The 19,385-nt window shown below is 38.7% G+C and overlaps 1 protein-coding gene across 1 annotated transcript in view; it reads right to left on the bottom strand.

The window, feature by feature from the left end:
* Positions 1-19,385, bottom strand: part of LAMA3 (laminin subunit alpha 3) — a 160,340-nt gene that overhangs the window by 31,614 nt on the left and 109,341 nt on the right. The window contains exons 39-50 of the mRNA XM_018566742.1: positions 11,565-11,678; positions 7,982-8,100; positions 7,182-7,262; positions 6,890-6,996; positions 4,051-4,092; positions 3,593-3,744; positions 2,605-2,715; positions 2,399-2,510; positions 1,302-1,463; positions 975-1,171; positions 387-503; positions 55-209 (exon numbers count right to left, since the gene is read on the bottom strand). Of these exons, the coding sequence (XP_018422244.1) occupies positions 55-209; positions 387-503; positions 975-1,171; positions 1,302-1,463; positions 2,399-2,510; positions 2,605-2,715; positions 3,593-3,744; positions 4,051-4,092; positions 6,890-6,996; positions 7,182-7,262; positions 7,982-8,100; positions 11,565-11,678 (1,469 nt within the window). The remainder of the gene's footprint in view (positions 1-54; positions 210-386; positions 504-974; positions 1,172-1,301; positions 1,464-2,398; positions 2,511-2,604; positions 2,716-3,592; positions 3,745-4,050; positions 4,093-6,889; positions 6,997-7,181; positions 7,263-7,981; positions 8,101-11,564; positions 11,679-19,385) is intronic.

The raw sequence follows: 19,385 nt of genomic DNA, 5'->3' as shown, positions 1-19,385 counted from the left end.
ATAAACAATTATCTAATGCCTATGGGTACGCTACATGTTTAGATGAGTACTCACTCCAACAGCTGATTGGCCAAGTTCTGCAGAGACTTTGCATGTTCTTCTGCCATTATCACTAGAGGTTCCTTACTGGCTGCCTTCGAGAGGACGTTCACCTTTTCGTTCAGCTCCTGCTTAGCGCCATCCAGCTGTGCTGCCAGCTTCTCATACTCCTATTTAATTTAAAAAGAAGGACGCAAGAAGAGAAAAAGGGGAAGATAAAAGGAACAAAAAAGTAATGGCTGAAGCAACAGATGCATAAAAAAAAGGAAAGATCCTTATCTCTGTGTAAAGCTTTGTGAATTGAGCCTTATGTCTTTAATTGCACTCACAAAAGGCATTTAACTTACCTCTTTACTCTTCTGCAGCAAACCCAGCATACTGCTGGTCTGTCCCAGGCTGATCTCTGCGCCTTTAAGATGACCGGCTGCCTCTTTTTGTTGTTTAGTTAATTCAGCAACTCTTTTCTTAAATTAAGAAAGAAAAACATATTTAGATGACATTGTATCAACTACTGGCAGATCACGTTTCTATCGTTTTCATTGTCCTACATACAAAGTTTTTGGCACAGCTAGACTTTAAATGAACAAAGTAACATTTTTAAAAATTCCCTGATAATAACAGACTCGGGACATGCTTGAAGAGCACAAGCCACAATTTTCAGTCTCTTGTTTATTCTTTATTGCATTCATGTGATCTACATTTTAATGAAAACCCAGGTCATAAATTCAACACATGGTGCTATTGAAATCACTGAATAAACAATGTGTTTGTGTCTACTCCCTCCAATACATCATGCTGACTGACAAAAAAGAATACCTAAAGCTGCACGCAGCAAAAAACATCTGCCTCTTCAACAATAACCAAAATTGATACACCTGAATTTACATAAAAATCTAAATGAGTTTTGTGATACAACTGCAATAGCCACTAGTTACCTTAAGATCATCTAAGATAACTGTATTGTCTTTGTTGAGGTTATTTGCTTGTTTGGTTTGTGCTGAAGCTTCACCTAGGGCATCCCGGAGATCATTTATTTTGGCTTCATAATCTTTTATTGACTTGTTGATTTCCTTCATGAGCTCCTTATGCTGGTCAATATGCTTCTGGAACTGGTTTCTCACGCGGTTCAGTACTAATTAAAAAAGGAAGATGGTTAAACTTCTGACAATAGCCCCATAAGCATTGAAACCACTACCATCCACTCTGAACATGATACTTGTTGCAGGAATCACAAAGACTCCAGCCATACTTGCATTACTTACAAGATTTGGCGTCTTCTTTCTCCCGTTCTGCTTCCACTTTCTGTGTGTTAAAGTTGCGCTTTCGCATCTCATTTATCATTCGCTGGACCTCAGCCATTTTCGAGGACACTTCTCCAGCGCTTGATGGGTCAGCTGGTCCACTTGCAATCTCTTTAATGAGGACTGAAAAAAAATACAGGAATATAAATTACCACCTTTCTCAATATAGAATATAGTAATTATAAAATGTAGAGACGGGCACATACATAAGGAATTTTTCTGTTGCCATTCAATGCAACTGGCTACACATAAATGGCAAATGCCAATCTACTCCCAGTGCCAGTCTATCTGATCCCTATGTGCTGTGACACTGCCATGCTATTTCCAGCAGGACATGCCAACTGCTGCTTAAAGATGTGGCTGCTTTCATCCGGTCATTAATCTGAAGGAGTACAGCGGCCGCAGCTAAACAGGACATTTGGGATTCCTGTTACAAGAATCCGTAGGTTCCTGCTGCAGGAATCCCAAATTGCACATTGTGAATGAAGTCGAATAAACACAGTCTTGTCACTGCAATGAGATTGGGAAGACCCATGTCCCTCCCCTGAATCATTCCTATAGTTTGTGCATTCTGGTGTCTGATGTTATCAAGGCTGCAAATGGTATATATGCCAAGTCTTTCAAATAAAAAAAGATATACAACATGTTTAACATTTTTTACTTTTTAGCATCAAATATAAAACACTGATTAAATATAAAAACATTGCCAGTGTTATTCACAAAAGGGTGAAGAGTTTGGAGAAGGCAGGAGAAGTGAACAATCTAGGACAACATGGCTGAACTGGAAAGTGATCAGAATTGGAGAATTTTTCCAAATCAGCTATGTTATCCTAGATTGTTCACTTCTCCTGCCTTCTCCATACTCTTCACCCTTTTCTCAATAACCCTGTATATGTTTCATTGTGCAATGTACAGCACCTGGTTGGACTACAATACAGATAGTTCTTGTTACAAACACTGTAATAATAAAAAATCTCTTTGCTTTTAAAAATATCTAAACAAATCAACTGATTTCGGGTTGCCAAACTGACTGATTTAGAAATTGGTTTATAACATACTGTTAATGTTCTTCAGGAGTACATCAATGTTCAGAAGCATTTTGCTAGAGTCACGGAAAGTATTATCAGCATTTTTCATGATATTTTCATACTTCTCAAAATTAATTTTAGCCTGAAATGAGAAAAAATGACCAATTTGAATTCTCTAATTACAGCGTTGTACAACTTTGTACAACCAACTTTGTTCTAAGAGTTTCATGGCTCACCTTTTCGAGCAGAGCTGCTATCTGCTGTTTCAGGCTCCCAGTGTCTTTCTGCAGACTGTCCACTTTCTGACGCTGACTTGTGAGTTTACTGTTATAAATATCATACTGAAGCTGCAATGGAAGTCCAACAAAATATGTAAATGTTTTTTTCCTTATTCCTGGAGTTTGTATGTTCCACACCATCATACATTTTTTTAAAAGATATCACATAGTTTGTGTATATTTAGATTGTGATGCATAACAAATAAACAATTACTGTATAAAACATTGAGAATAACAGAAAAGTGTTTACTTCCTTCACTTCCTGTCCCACAGACAAACAGGAACTGAGAGGAAATTTCCTTATGGTGAGAGAAAATCCTCTCTTACACAGCTGTTACCGGAACAGATGCCCATTTATATTCTGTACTGATGACAACTGTAAAAGTTTGGATTTCCCATAATTTTCTGTCCTACTGACAATGCCAGGGCTAAGTGCTCATTTTGGTATAGGGTCTGAAATAAAAAAGATATACTCACCCAATACTTGATCCTGCCTGAATTCTAGACCAATCCCCGCATCCCACTCCATCGGTGGAATGTGCCTCTACGTTCTCACATCTAATACACTGTATTAGATGTGATGACTCACGGGTCATTAGACCGCCGGATCGGAGCGGGAGAAAGGCTACAGGGATCAGTCTAGCAGCCAGGCAGGATCTGAGTAGGTCTATGTTTATTTTAGGTCCTAGACAAAATGAGCACTTAACCCTTGCAGTGCTGCGGTAGCCCCACTGTAAGGGTTAATTTGTAATTTGCCCAGAGTTGTTCTTTTCTGATAAAATTAAGCAACGGCCATTAATACATAAGCAGCTGCAGTAGTAGCTTATTTATTTCTCCATTTTTAGCTACCAATTGATCCCCATAATTCATCTGGACCACAAATCATTTTAGAGTCCATCTACCATGGTACCCAGAATTATAACCGGAACTGCTCCACTGCACTGACCTTTACTTCTTGGATGTGAGCTTCCAGGTCTCTGATCTGCTTCAGTGATCGGCTGGAGGCATTAAAGCTTTGCAGCCTGGCCTTTATCAGGTTGAATTCATCTTGTATAGTCATCAGATCCATCAATAGGGTATCAATGCAGCTGTCACAAGCTGTAAGAATCCAAATGTCAAAACGCAAACAGAATTAATAAGGCTTCTAAACATTATTAAACACCTAGAGCCAGGTGCTTTCACATACATGCCACAGTTATCATTCCCCTCTGATATGGATGAATACCAGGCCTTTCTGAATGCACACAGCTCTGCCACTTCCTGGTAGTGATGGGAGTATGCCCTCCCTCTTGAGCAAGGCAGTCCATCTTAATGATGGGACTTCAGAAATGTGGAGGGAGAGGGAATGGGAAAACTCTATCACCATCCTGTATTTGGTCATAGTAAAGAGAAATGGGAACTTACATTCATCATCTCCAGTGTCCTTTGGATCTTCATCAAGGCATTCTGGGAAAAAAAAAAACTCTGTTTCTATGATCTGATAAAATCATTGCAATACAAAAAAATAAGCACAGTCCAAACACTTGATATACAATTCCATTTACCAATTGATTTCATCTCACCAGATTAAGGGTCAGTATTGATATGCTTTTGTTTTCTTAGAACTGCTTCTCTCCCCATACAAATCTATGGGAATGCAATAGCAGCTTGAAGCAGCTTAACTGCACCTGAAATGAATTCTGAATGGTCTGAGCCCCTGGATATCAATGCCAAAGAAGAGACACACTTCAAACCTATTCAGTTGTGTGTGGAAATGTCAACTTCAGCTATTCAGTTCTGTAAACAACATGATTTTTTAATCAAAGCAGCAGAATTAGCTTAGGAAAGGAACACAGGCCACTGGCTGGAATGAATATAACATATTCCTCCTTTTGTTGTTTATATTAGGGATTTACGCTGGTTTGGGTTACTTTATGGGTAAGGTTGTTAGTATTTTATTATAGATAATATAGATTACATAAGGTATTAAACGTTATTCATTTTTTAGAGATTATGTTTTATATATAGTTGAATGTAATTAATTATTATGAGTGTATGTATGATCCATTTATGTATAGAATGTTACAAATCAGGTATGGATACCAATTGCTCATTGATAAGATTGCTATGTTATTTGTCCTCTATTGCAAAATTAATGACATCTAGTGGTGAGATAGAGGTAGGTAGGGTATGGGTTGATACATGGGTGGGACTGTGTATAATACAGTATATAGGACGTATGCCATCCCTGATGAAGTCTATGATGAAACGTGTACGGTGGGCAAATGACGTGCTGACAGCATTATGTACACCCAGGAGAAACAGGAATAGGAGAACGAGAGGATTTCTTACACTGAGCGGATGTTAGTGTGTTTTTATTGTTCTAATTTTAATAAAGCATTTTAATGATTTTACAGTACGGGAACTTCTGGTATTTTCTACTTTTGAGCTAACAGCGTATAAGGGAATACTATCTGCTGGTATATGGAGATCGTGTTTTAATTAGGAACTCCAGGGAAAAATGTTCTTAGCCCTTGCAGTGGAACTACCCCCGAACTGCATGGGTTAAATGCTCGTTTTTGTCTAGGTTGAAAAATAACAAATTTATATTCACCCAATCCCCGTTGCTGGCTTGCTTTTAGACCGGTCCCTTCCACCTTGCTCCCCCTCCACTGCAGCGGTCTAAGGTCCCATGAGTTATCACATTCTATACACTGTGCATTAGGGATGCAATGATACCGATACTAGTATCAGTATCCCTGCCGATGCCGAGTATTTGGAAGCTAGGCAGCGAATCATTAGACGCTGCCGGGCAGCGTGTCATTACATGCCCCCCGGCTTACTGATTGGCCCCCTGGTGACAAGGGAACATGGAGCCGGCTTCCTGGCCAATCAGGAAGCCAGGCGCCGTGTAATGAGACATTGCCTGACTTCCTGATTGGCCAGCTTCTCGACCAATCAGGAAGCCGGGAAACACATCATTACACAGCCCCCGGCTTCCTGATTGGGCAGGAAGCCGGCTCTATGCTTCCTAGTCATCTGGTGACGAGGGAGCATGGAGACGGCTTCTCTACTGATCGGGAAGCTGGGGTGGCGAGTCATTACATGCTGCCTGGCTTCCTTAATGGGACTTCCGGTATCGGTATTTGGTATCGGCGTGTACAAAAAAAAACCCAGTATCGGTACTTGCACTCGATACAGAAAAAACGCTATTGGTGCATCCCTACTGTGTATAGGAGCAGGGGGAGTGAGGTGGAAGGGACCAGTCTAAGAGCAAGCGGCCTCTGAGGATCGGGTGAGCATAACTTTTGTATTTTTGAACCTAGACAAAAAGAGCACTTAACCCTTGCAGTCCGGGGGTAGCTCTACTGCAAGGGTGGTGTCTGAAAAAGGTTAACCCTTTCAGTAATGGATCTCTAGATAGTTAGACATCCATTACTGAAAGGTAACCGCTGATTCTCAGTGGTTAGCAGCCTTCTAGTGCAGCAAATAACTCGTCACGTACAGTGTACGTGACGAGTCATTTGGTCCCTTTGTGGCTGGACGTACAGTGTACGTCTCCCGTCACGAAGGGGTTAAGAAACGTTTCCCCTGGAGTTCTGCTTTAAGTGCCATTTAACCATATGTCAATATTGATCCATCCTGCCTGGTGAGTTTATTGAATCTGAAAAGAGCACCGAGAAGGGGATCAAAGGAGCACCTTTGAAGCACATTTTCAACACATTTGGCATTTGGAGTGTTTCATACTAACATTTGTATATATATTGTGAATACTGTTGGACATTTGGATCTGTTTGGTAGTGGCACTTGTATATGCATTATTGTAATTATTAATTAGGGATATCATTTTTATTTTTTTCGAAAAGTTAAAGCTGCATGCACTATAAAATAACTGTTTGCATCTTGTCACTTTATATAATTACATTTTATATATTTACTAATTTATATTGCACAGTACAATATTTGTACACAAATATAACATATTGATATGCAATTTTTCACATTAATTTAACTAAAAAAATATAGAAAGAAAGAAAGAAACAAATAAAGAAGCATAACCTTCAAAGCATATGCATAACCTTCAACTGGGTAATTTTAGCGGGAGTACAGGTCTCATTCAAAGTCTTCCATCTAATTTTCTGTACATTACAGTGCTCCATAAGATTATTTACATATCTATAATACACATACTGTTGGTAACATAAAGAAATACTACTTTATTGCAGATCCATTCTAAAGAGTACATATTAATAATCATTCTTACCTCCAGTTAAAGGATCACAACTGCCCAGCTGCCCATTATTACCACAGTTACATGGCTGACATTTGCTGCCTAACCGTAATGGATTGCCATAGTAGCCCTGGGCACATCTGCACAAAAAATGAAAACAGCTCTTAGTATAAAATCTAAGCAGTATACAATGTACAGTATATGGTGTATAAACATAGCAAAGCTGCAATGAACTATTTCACATATAACACCAACATGGCATTGCAAATGTCACACCTTTGTGTAACAGAACTGTATCACGAAGCAGATTAGGATGAATACTTACTCTTCACATTTTAATCCAGTGTATCCTGGCTTGCAGAAACACTTTAGGTTTCTCCCACTACCTGCACATCCCGTGGCAAAGCTGAAAATAACAAAATGAAAGGAATAATTCTTTTTCTACAACAAACTACCCAGCGGCATACATCTGTAACTCTCATACAAAACTATTCATTCTGCCACTTTCACCTCCATATTGCAGCTGGGTGCCAGCATTTGTATGTATTCTATTCTTTGGATAAATACAGTTGTGCAGCAATATGGGTGTTGGTTGCACCAGAATTAAATATTTTGAAGCTTATCTATAAAAACCGAGGCCAATAAATAAATTAGTCAGTTTTGATTAAATGCATTTCGCTTTCATTTCTGACCATCAAAAGCACAATAATTTCTGCAACCTGATGGATGCTATTAGGAAAATGTGCTACAAATTGGTAATTCTCGCATTTACCAAATGGGCTGGAGTGTTTGTGGGCTGATGTGATAAGAGGGCCTTTTTAATAAAGTAGCAAAATTCACTGAAACAAACAGCTGCAGAACAGGACCTGGGCTATGATTGATGACAACAATATTGCAATTCCAGGCTTAGCAAGGGACGATCATGCATACACAGATATGGACCAACATGTTTTATATTCAAGAGTCTCCTACTCGAGGTCTGGCCCTAAGCAACATGAACAATTTCCTCTGAACAAGTTTAAAAAAAAAAAAATCTGTCCTTTTACATGTAGATTGTGAATGTGTGTAATTGTTGATAGCAAACAGTATATACATGTGGTCAGCTTTGTTAAACCTCTATCTTACCTGTTTGAAAGCACAGGGAGAGGACAAGCACACAAACTACATGACCCATCTGCAGCATTCCCTGTGTAACTTTCTTTGCACACTTCACAGTGGTCACCTGCGGTATTATGCTGGCAGTTCTAGAAGTAGAAACACAGAAGGCTATCAATGAGTTAAGAAAATGTTAGTCCTGGATATACTATTAGATACAGTAGGCAAATAACTGGCTTTTCCCTGCATAGCATTCAGACTTGCATTTTTCTCCTTATGAGTTGGTCATCTCATAGAAGGATATTTGAAAATTGTCAATATGTTCTAAACAAGATTAGGACCAGTAAAACAAGAAAATGTTATCTATAAGAGAAATAATTCTAGCAGCTGGGTATTCCTTTGAGAGCCAACATCGTGTGCTTATGTTATGCCTTTTAAAATTATCTATTGCCAGTCACCCTCAAAATCTAAAGCAAATGGTCACAAAAATTTAGATGGTCCTTCATCCATGGAAACAAATCTGCACACAAATGTTTTCTATACTGAAAACAAAAAATGTAAATCACTTGTTCCAAACTTCATGGCACCATTGTGAATAGTTTATGTTAATTAAAGTAGCCACAGCTCCACGCTCGCTCCTGTGATGGACTACAATGTCATATATAGTTTACCAATATGTGTTGAAGTTATAGTCAGTCATGGGAAATGGCTTGGAGCCATGACTACTGTACAACACACACGGGGATCATAAGGAACAACAGTAGCGTCCCTCCAGAAAGAAGGATAGTGTCAGAATTAATTCAGAGATGATTTGAGGATCTACAGCCGAGTGATACACAAATAAGATACATTTTTGTTAATAGTTAGAGCTAGTTCACACCAGCCCGATTGGTGCTGGAACGCACTGGATTGCATTCCGGCCTGCTCACTTTGTTTTGGGATAGGAGGGGGCGTGGCGTTGCATTGCAGTCAATGGCCCCGCAGCCATGCCCTCCGGCCGAAATGCAATCCAGTGCGTTCCGGCACCAATCGGGCCGAACCGCACTGGGCTGGTGTGAACTAGCACTAAGGATACTTGAATGCATTTTTAAGATTTAACTCCTTGGATTAAAGTCCCTTTAAGAAGTAAGGATTTTTCATGCACAAGAATGTGTGGCCCAAAATAAAGACTGATGATGGACTCAGCATGAAGATAGAACGGGTACATTTACGACAGGGTAGAGAACTATGATGTCAACACAATAGCCCTGCGATGATGTCAAGCTGGCAGGTATGTACAGTATATGTGGTTCCTGTAGGTTATTTTGGTAGTGTACATTAGGAATCTCTGTCTATTTTAAGCCATTTAATAAAATAAAAGTTAGCATGCTTTGGCAGTTTAGTAGTTGTGATAATTTAATGGAGACTGTAGCTGTTATTATAGCCTCACTTAATGGGTATATATTAATGTGATGGTTGTGTTCCAAACCACATTTAATAATATGACCTATACTTTTCCTTTTATAGACATGATGAAATCCTCAGTCACAGACTGTTCTAGTCTGATATTAAATGTCCGCATACTCCTGTAGCACACAAGTCCTGTAATGGCTTGTCCTACCTGAGAAATGAACTGTAATCTGGGCACTCCCTAAACTGCTGAACTGCTTACATGACAAAACTGCTCCTACACTAAATGCATAGCAAATTCCGTTCAAGTAACCCAAATGAACACATTTCAAACTCATGAATTAGTATCACAGCATGGTTGAAAACCTAACATTTTTAATTTTTTCAGTCTGATGATTACATTGTTGTCCCAACATGCAGATATTTCTTACTGTTTATTAATTAGTTTAATAAGTACTTATGTATTGGTGGGGCTTTTCTTGGCGCAACGTGCAATCCTATGATGGCCTTTGGCCTCATAGCTTAACAAATGGTAACATTTTCTAGCAAAAAACATTTTGGAAATAGATTCTTTAATTTTGTTTTTCACATTTATCACCATTTTTACAATGCACCTTGCCACATCAAATATATAATATCAGGTGAAGAGACAAATCAAAATTTAGCAGTATAGTTGCACAAAGTATGGTGAAATGAAAATCAATTCTGCTTTCCTATTTGAATAAGCCCCACAGATTTACCAACATGTTAGACAATCTCTGTGATGGCTTAGTGGACCCTTTCTTTGCTCTACAGAAATGGGAATGAGCCTTTCACACCCATCAGACTCAACATTATAGCTATCAATACATATTTTATAGACATATATGATATTCTAAACTGCTGTTAGTCCCCATTCACACGTAGGCATTTTGTAGCTCAAAGCTCGGGGCTACACAGCGCTGAACGCAAGGAATCCCATTGTTTTCTATGGCCCCTGTTCACACTTGAGCGTTCTGCCGCCTGTAGCAAAACGCCTTTCTCTGAAAAAAGTACATGAGCCTCTTTTCTGCAGATATCAGTGCTTTTGGCCCATAGACTTCAATCAAAACGCCTGGAAACATGCGACACAAGTGTTTTTGCAAATTTTTTGTTTTTTGATGTGCATTTGTCGCGCAAGAGCCAGCCGTCCTCTGCAAAAAACAATGAGGACAGCACAAGCTGAAAAAGGCGCACAATATTTGTAAAAACACTTAAAATACGCTTGACAAACATGTGTTGATGCATGTAAAAATGCCTCAAAAAGAATTGTGATCCAACTTTCTGGAGCACAAAGTATCTGGAATAACATATGTATTGGCAAATATTCAATCGTTTCTGGGAAAAAATTGTGTAGCTAAAGCTTCTATACATTAAAAGCTGTATAACCACATTCCAAGGCGGCAGCTAGATCTCTGCTGTCTCACACCTGCACTAAGTCCACTTCTGTATTGCAGCCCTTCTTACTGCACATTTATACAGTATACTGATCTATTTATTGTATTTTTACTTACTAGTTATTATTTAGCTCTCTCTAATTTGTGGCTACATACAGTGGCTTGTAGGTTGGTTCTCTTTTATATCTATATAGTTTCTGCATGATACAGTCTCTCTTAAAACATACAGATACAGGACAAAATTGAGACAGTAAAAAATATTAGGAAGAAGTTGAACACTTTGGTAAGAATAAATATAAAACAAAATTCTTTCTTCAAAGCTATTTCAAGCTGACCATACACAGGATTGATCTGTACTAAAAATAAATGGAGCACATAAAGCGTTTCCCTAGGCAAAACATTACAAGATAACACTTCTCAGAAATTAAATGGTTGATAATAGGGAGCAATGCATGTGCCCTGATAACTAGCAAAATGAATTGCTAAAAAAATGTAAAGAGTTTGAGAACATAGAAAAGGAACCTTGGGGTCGATCTACTAAAGTCAAATAGGCCGCTTATTTTGCAAGGGAATTTTCCCCTTAGTTTAGTGAAAATTCACTTTCCAAAAAATACCCCATCATTGCTGATGAACGGATGATGGAAGTTAACAGAGCAAATCCCCTTGCACAGCCTATTTGCATTTAGTAAATCAGCCCCTCTGAACGGGAGATACTGCCATCAGAGCCAGCAAGAGATTAAAAAAAATCCATAACACTTATTTACAACTGAAATATCACTTTAGGATTCACTTATGAAACCAGTACTTACGATGCATATGCCTGACCCATCGTGACATCGTGTTGAATGTCCATTACACCTACATGGAACGCACCTTCCTAGGTACAATCCCTGATTCTCACGGTAGTGTCCAGGTGCACACCCCTGGAAAAACAATATTTTTTATATTTTTTAGATATTCTTGAATGCTGTTTTAATAGACTTTAATAGACTTTAAGTTAAATATATATTCAGCTACATTTTACACATTGGTAATATATAAAAGTGGAACTGCAAAACAAATTGTAAAAATATACATGACAGAGGCATTGCCCTTAAAAGTTTACATATATCAGTGTTGTTCGTTATTGTGCACGCTTTTCCTTGCAATGAACAGAAGATGACCCTGTCTAAAAAGCGGGTGATTCCACATCTGGTTACCCTGGCACATTATTCAATCATATACAATTGTGCCAAATCCAACCATTCAAATTATGTCTTTAGTGCTAATAAATACACAGGCGGTGATTTCAGCAAATAATGTGGAATTGTTCAAGAAACTTTTGGACGATTTCTTAAGGGACTGCAATATACAGGGGTACAGGTACTCCTAGAATGAGATCCTAATAGGTTGGACTTGATGGACTAATGTCTTTATTCAACCTCAAAATCTATGTAACTATGTAACATAAAAAAACAATATATATTCAACCACTTCATTTCAAGTGTTCATTAATAAAAAGCAATATATAAATAATAATTAATATTGTGATATGTAGATGTGATCCACACACTTATGATAAAGTGCTTAATTGTGCAAAAACACAGAGTCTGTCTGTGTGTAGTCCACACAGTGGTCAATAGTGCAAAGAAATCTCTCCAGGAGGTGTCTTCCTTAACCTCCACTCAGCACCACTGTGTGCCCTTATGAAAAGCTGCTCACCTCCAGATTTGACCTCAGCGTGGGTCAATAATCGCTCAAAGTTTCACCAGGTCAGTCAATATCTGCCTTAATGTCTCCCTCCCTTCCACAGTGTTATGAAACCGAGATCAGCAGCCCCATCACGGATGTTCACACATGGGAGTAAATGAAGCTCATAGCGTGAAAGTGTGAAACCATATAAAACCTTAAAAGCTTTATTAAAAAACGACTTTGTCTGGCAGCATGTAGGGTGGAGTCAGTAGGCGCAGAGTGAAGCAAACAATACAGCAGAACAGTCTGTACTTCTTCCCAGCCATAGTATTGGTTTTGGCAGTGGAATTAAAAATTGGGTATTGATCGTTCTGATGACTATGCGGTTTAACATTGGTTTTATGTGAGTAGTTTTCTAATGAAGCTAGTTTTAAGATAGATTTATTAACATGCCAAAGCTCCAAAACTCGGTTCAAATGAGTTTGTTTTACTTTTGTGAAACAAACCTCCATCCAAAAAAAAGAAATGTTTAGTTTTGTATAGAGTGAGCAAGAATTTGTTATTTCTGTCTGTGATCCCATTGGGGAGATCTTCCCTCACTTCCTGTCCATGTGACCCTTTACAAGTAATATAGGGGTGTGGTTGTCACCAGGCAATAAAACAATTGTCAGAAGTTTACTAAAAAAAAATTTTTGTCCACCTTAGGGAGATGTTTTCTCTCTCCTGGAAGTGAAGACAAATCTCCACGACAGGGACACAGCAATGAAAAATTGACAGAGGCCCTAACACTTTCTTACACTATCCACCACATAATAAAACCTTCTGGCTGGAGAATGGCTTTAATGTCTTAAGTATCTCTAAGCCAAAAAACAAAAACCTTATATACTACCAGTCCTTAGATCTAGTGGATGCATTAGTCTCCTCTTTTCTGGCTTCTCCTCCCTTTATTTTCTCCTGGTGATCCAGCCAGTAACACAACTCTCACTCACTGTACTATATTTATGAAGGAGCAGTGTTGTCACCCCAGGACAAGACTATGGAATACTTCTCCCTCATAACAAATGAGGAGGTGTTATTTAGTTCACAGAAGCTAGCTGGAAAAGCTAATAACTTCCTTTGTGATTTCAGTTCAGTGCACAAAAAGTTAGAACAACACTGAACCTCTTGCAGGATCAACAGGATTTTTTTGTACTTGTAGAAGAAATACTAAAAAAATAAAAAGGAATGCAGCCACCACATCTAAGGACAGGTAAGCTGTAATATATCACATTTTTGTTCTTAGGTTTAGATACACTTAAACAGTTTTGAGGAGTTCAACCGGTATTATTATTAATAATATTATTATTATACAGGATTTATATAGCACCAATAGTTTGTGCAGCACTTTACAATATAAAGAAGACATTAAAGTTACAATACAATACAAGACAAGATGATGAGGGCCCTGCCCGTGAGAGCTTACAATTTCAAAGGGAGGGGCAAGTGATACAATAGGTGGTAGCTTTGTGGGGATGAATTGTTTGAGAAAGTGATAGTTCAGTGGTTAGGTTGAGAAGGGACAGGCTTCCCTGAAGAGATGTGTCTTCCTGGTTTGCTTAAAGGCAGACAGAGTAGGAGATAGCCGAAAAGGTTGGAGTAAGAAGTTTCAAATGATGGTAGAGACTCTAGAAGAGTCCTGGAGGTATAAGTATTTTCGGAGTCCTGCAGCCACAGTATCCTACACAATGTTAAAGATGGTGCAGCCTTTTCTCATGTGTCAAACGTATTGACAGTAAATGTATTACAATTGTATTCACAGTTTTCACTTTAATAATGTAAATGGATTTTATTAACCACCTTTTTCCCCATTCCTATAAAAAAAATGTTCTTCTGTTACAAAACATAAAAAAACCCTACACTTCTCTCCTGACACTTTTGACATTTTGTAGTACATTAGAAAAGTCACATGCAGTGGCGTAACAATCGCCATAGCGACCCAGGCGGCCGCTATGGGGCCCGGGCACAGGGGGGCCCGGCCAGGGCTGCCTGGGTCGCTATGGCATGTGGGGGTGCTGGCTGTCACAGACACAGCTCAGCAGCGGCCACGGCGCATTTCCCCTCATAGCCGCTGCGGAGCTGTGTCAGTGACAGCCAGCCGCTGCGGCAGATGAGGGCTGTGTACGGAATGGAGGAGGTGGTGCCCGCCTCCTCTTACATCACTGGCCAGCGACCTGAGAGCAGGTGGGGCCAGTGATGTACGAGAAGGCGGGGCCCGTTGATAGCAGAGGAGGCGGGGGACGGAACAGGAGGAGTCGGGGCCCGGCGACCACAGAGGCGATGACAGGTAAGAGATCTCAGACCCTGCAGAGCCCACTATAGAGAGTCTATGGTGGGCTCTGCAGGGTCACTCTCCGCTGGGGCTCTGCAAGTGGCATAACTAGCAATCACGGGGCCCCATACAAAATTTTGCCTGGTCAGATGATTTTTTATTCTCAATAATTTTCTATGTCCATTAGAACTGGCAAGCAGTGAGTCCTGAGAAGTCTGTTTACTTAATGCCCCTCTGACCTGCATCTCTCTTGCTAGATATAAATGAATGAGCTTCTTGCCATTTCTTGTTGTAGTCTTATAAAATGTTAGTACCTGTCACATACACCATCAAACCATCAATAGTAACGTTACTATCCATCCAATCAGAAGTATATGGTGAAGTGTAACAACAACTTTGTAAATAATAATAATAGCTTAGGGTATTATAATATCATTGATCCCTAAAGCAAATAAATCACTAGACCACATTGTTCTAGGCTGGCAACTTTACAATTTGATTATTATTTTTATTTGAAGTCAGCAAACCGTATATAGCCTTGAATATGATCTCATCTGCAGCAGGTTAAGGCATTGAGGCTTTGTACAGTAAGACCCCAGGTGCATTGTTTGAATGAAAGAACACAGAAGAAAGAACTGAAGCCATCCAGAGAACAAGCACTCACATGCAGAGCACATACAGATCCTTGGCCGCCAGTGAGATCTACAGGCCCTGACAAACTTGTTGTTGCATTATTACTAATAAATTAAAGTATTAATAAGTGGCTGATTTATTAAGCAATTACAAGTTCCTGTGGGAACATAACCTTACAAAAGTTATATTCATCAGGAAATCTTGGTAAGCCACTGAAAAACTCACAAAGAAAGACGTGCGGTTTTGTTTACTGAGGACAAATATTAACGATATGCCAACACAGTATCCTACATCCACCAATCAGATTTCACCTTTCAGCAGTTTACACCAGTCAGAATAACTGCTGAATACAACAAAATAAAGATAACTGCTGAATAGTCATTCATGGTATTACATTTTAGACAATGCTCTGCCCTATTGAATCAATCTGATATTTCATAATGAGGTACAGCCACTATACATAAAGCAGAAACCACAGAAGTCAAACTTCACTTGCCCCTCTAAACAAATGAAAGCTGAAATTTGATTGGTTGTCATGCCATATAATATTAAATAGCTGCTGCTTTGCAAAGTGCTTATCAAGTATTTTTATCAAATATAGCACAAGTAAAAAATTGAATCAACATAACATGAATGATTGTGTTTGCTTTCCAAGTCAAACTTATTAACAATGAATGTTAGTAGAAGAGTCACAATTCATTGTTATCTTAGCTGTAAAGGAAATTGGCACTGAAAATTACACTGCTGTAAAACACTTACAAGTAAAACCAAACAAGTTATGATTAGGTAGGCTTAAAGGAACCAAAAATATATGGTCTAATTACTAAAGCAATACTGATAACATAGATGTTTAATGGCAATGCTGCAAACCAGTTGTATGCTCCCAGCAGACCAATACCCATTTATGATGTATAAAAACTGATGTGTAAGTGATACTATTGAATTCATAATGTGTAATAATATGTCACGTGCTTCTGTTCTTGTAGTTTTGATACAAAATTATTAAAAAAAGCACAGTAGAGCCTTCTTCAAACACATAAGTCATCATTTCTATCACAAATTCTTATAATACTTTGTAATGGCTCATTCTCTACAGAAGCCATGGTTTTCATCCCCTAATGGTCAACTAGCCTTAATCAACTATATGCAATTTGGAATCAATAGCTAAAATAAGACTCTATCAATGCTCTAAACCAATGGGGGAAAAAAAGGTGCCAAGAGATATGAAGGAATGATTGTATTGCTCTGACCTGATTTTCCATTAGTCAAAAAAAACAACTTTTCGATGTGCTGACATTTAAGACGCCTGTGCTGTTTTTCAGGGTAACATTTTTGTAAAATATAATACAATGAAATGGTGATAGAACGATACAGCTCCAGCAAATGCACCTTGTACACGTTGTCACCTACAGGGGCTGCGGTAATAAAATCAAGCAGCATAAGACTCTGAGTACTGGACATGTATTACATGCTGCTCTGTCATATTCTACTATTCCTAAACAATACCCGTTGATACACAAAATAATATAATCCCAAAGGGAAAATATTAAGCGATCGTAAATTCCAAAGAAAACAAAGTGGATTCAAACATCATAAAACAAACATCAAAAGGCTAATTTGTCAATATAGAAATGATATGACCACATGCCAAGTATACATACATGGGGCTCACTCACCTTGTTCGCATGTCCATCCAAGATATTCTGCTGTGGATTAAAACTTTGGGGGAATTGCAGCAACTCTGATCTTTGCTGTATACCAGTTACTCCACAAAGCACCAGGCTGATCAAAAAGCATCCCGGGCAAAACATCTTCCTTTTAGGAAAAATTAAAAGCTCCTTCTACTTGACTCTCAGTCTACAAACTATTCCTTGTAGGATATATATAGTAATATATATTAATATATAAATATATAAAGAGATCTTCTGGACTGCAGCCTGTCAGTGGGCACCCATGCTCCAAAGTGCAGTCTGCGCTTACAAAACTGTCATCCAGCTAGTGACATCCCTCTTATACTGCAGAATTCTGACTCAGGTATCCAGGTTAACATCAAGGCATGCATGGTTCTTTGTAATGCTCAACCTCTCGGATCACAGCATGAGTCATATTGTGTAATAAATATGTGTGGCCCCAGGGCCTGACAGGCTGTTTAGTATACAGCAGTGTATCTAAGGTGTGTCTGATAACACATAGCCTCCACCCTGGGAGAGTCAGACATTTCTAGACCACTGGTACGGTAAATCACTGCCTGAGTAATACTGCAGACAAGTAGGATGTATGTGTGATGGATCAGTCAGAGGTGCCACAGCTTCCTTTGGGCTACATATTTTCAGCATAGCACAGTTATACCAGAGGCTGCTCCGAGCCTATTTAAAGCAAGCCTTTACATGCTGCACACTCTGCTATTCCTCACTGATTGCATTAAGCTTTTCAATTGCATCATTATCTTATTGAATTCTACAAGTGATTGTATATCCATGTCAGCTATTACGTCTGTGAAAGGCGTAAAGAACAAATTAACAACGTCCTAGGGCATTCCTGTGTTTTTTGGATGTCTATTTGGTAAAAGAGGTAGTGCAAGCACGTCACAGAGCTTATTAATGATATACATACTGAACATAAAATGATAGGAGTGACATAAAAAGCCAAGTAGAAAAGGTAAAAAAACAACACTATCTTAAAATGTGGACTTACTTGGATTTATGGCCCTTTCGCCTTATGCATATGCAGTAATGTCCATTTCTAATGAGTGTTACTGCATATCCTTATGAGTGTTTTAAATATGCATTTAAAACTATTTTTTTTGGCTGCATCATTTAAATATGCAATTTGTTTAACCAGCTTTGGCCCTTAAACATAAAAGGCAAGCACTAAAAAACGTAATCAAATTACCTTGTACACTCTGGACTTCCTTTCCCACTGTAGCCACTGTACCTGACAATATACCCAAGACCAGATATCAGATGGACAGCTAGGTCCTGTGTAAATGAAGCCAGCAAGCATTAATGGCCAGCTTCATAAATGTACTCTAAAAGTAATTATACAAAATATATAGACTAGTTCTTCTGTAATATCAGTTAAATCAACCTTACAAGTAAAACGTTCTTGTTAGGTTTTTTTTTTTTTAAGTGTTCCTTTTTATCCATTTGTTAACTATTACTTCACCCCACTCAGTCTTAATTGACTTCTTCCTCCTCTTCCCCTTTAAACTATTATTTTTTGTGGTTCATGTTTTAATTTGTAAAGACAAAAATATATTACATTGATATTGATAAGTAATGACTAAATTCTTTTCTGAATCTGTAAGATCTGGTCCACAAGGGGTATAAAGATTAGGGAGATGAAGTGGTTAATATATGAAGTAAAATTAAGTTTTTGCTCCCCCTTATTTCATGCTGAAATGCAGATTTCAGGTTCATAATAATAATGGATATGAATTAGATTAGTTGGTTAGATAAAATAATGTGTAAGTAACTCAAGGTAAAAATTTTAATTTAAAATGGCAGTTATTAAAGAATAACTTTACCACCTTGGACTTATCCAGATGGTGTCTGGGATCCATCTAATGTGGCTGGTGTTTGTGTCATTAAGATGGAAATCTGAGATTGGGATGACGCTTCTTTCTCACTCAATCAACATAGCTGGCTCTGTGATGAAAACAGTGGGCATTGTGATGTGCTCTGAATAGCACTGCCTGTCTCGGTGGCGCTAATACCACGCATGAGATTCTATGTGCCATCTTAGTTACATCCCACAAGTCTATTAAAAATGGCTTTAAATCCACGCATCCAGTCTTCTCCAAAAAGACTGACATTTTATGTATGCGTGGTAGCTTGCAGCAGATACTTCCAAACATGGTATTGCTACACCGCACATGTGTAATTCACTGCCATTCTGGGCATTGTGCTCAGGAAATTTGTGGCGCTACAATTCGTGTCTAACCTTCTCTGCAATTGTAATTTAGCTGCTGTTGTTAGGGGGTGCCATATCTTGCTCTCTTCACCCACCAAACCCCCCC

Source organism: Nanorana parkeri, unplaced genomic scaffold (assembly GCF_000935625.1).
Source record: "Nanorana parkeri isolate BGI_ZX_2015 unplaced genomic scaffold, ASM93562v1 scaffold971, whole genome shotgun sequence".
Classification (NCBI taxonomy): Eukaryota; Metazoa; Chordata; class Amphibia; order Anura; family Dicroglossidae; genus Nanorana; species Nanorana parkeri.
This window is presented reverse-complemented; position numbering and strand designations above follow the sequence as displayed.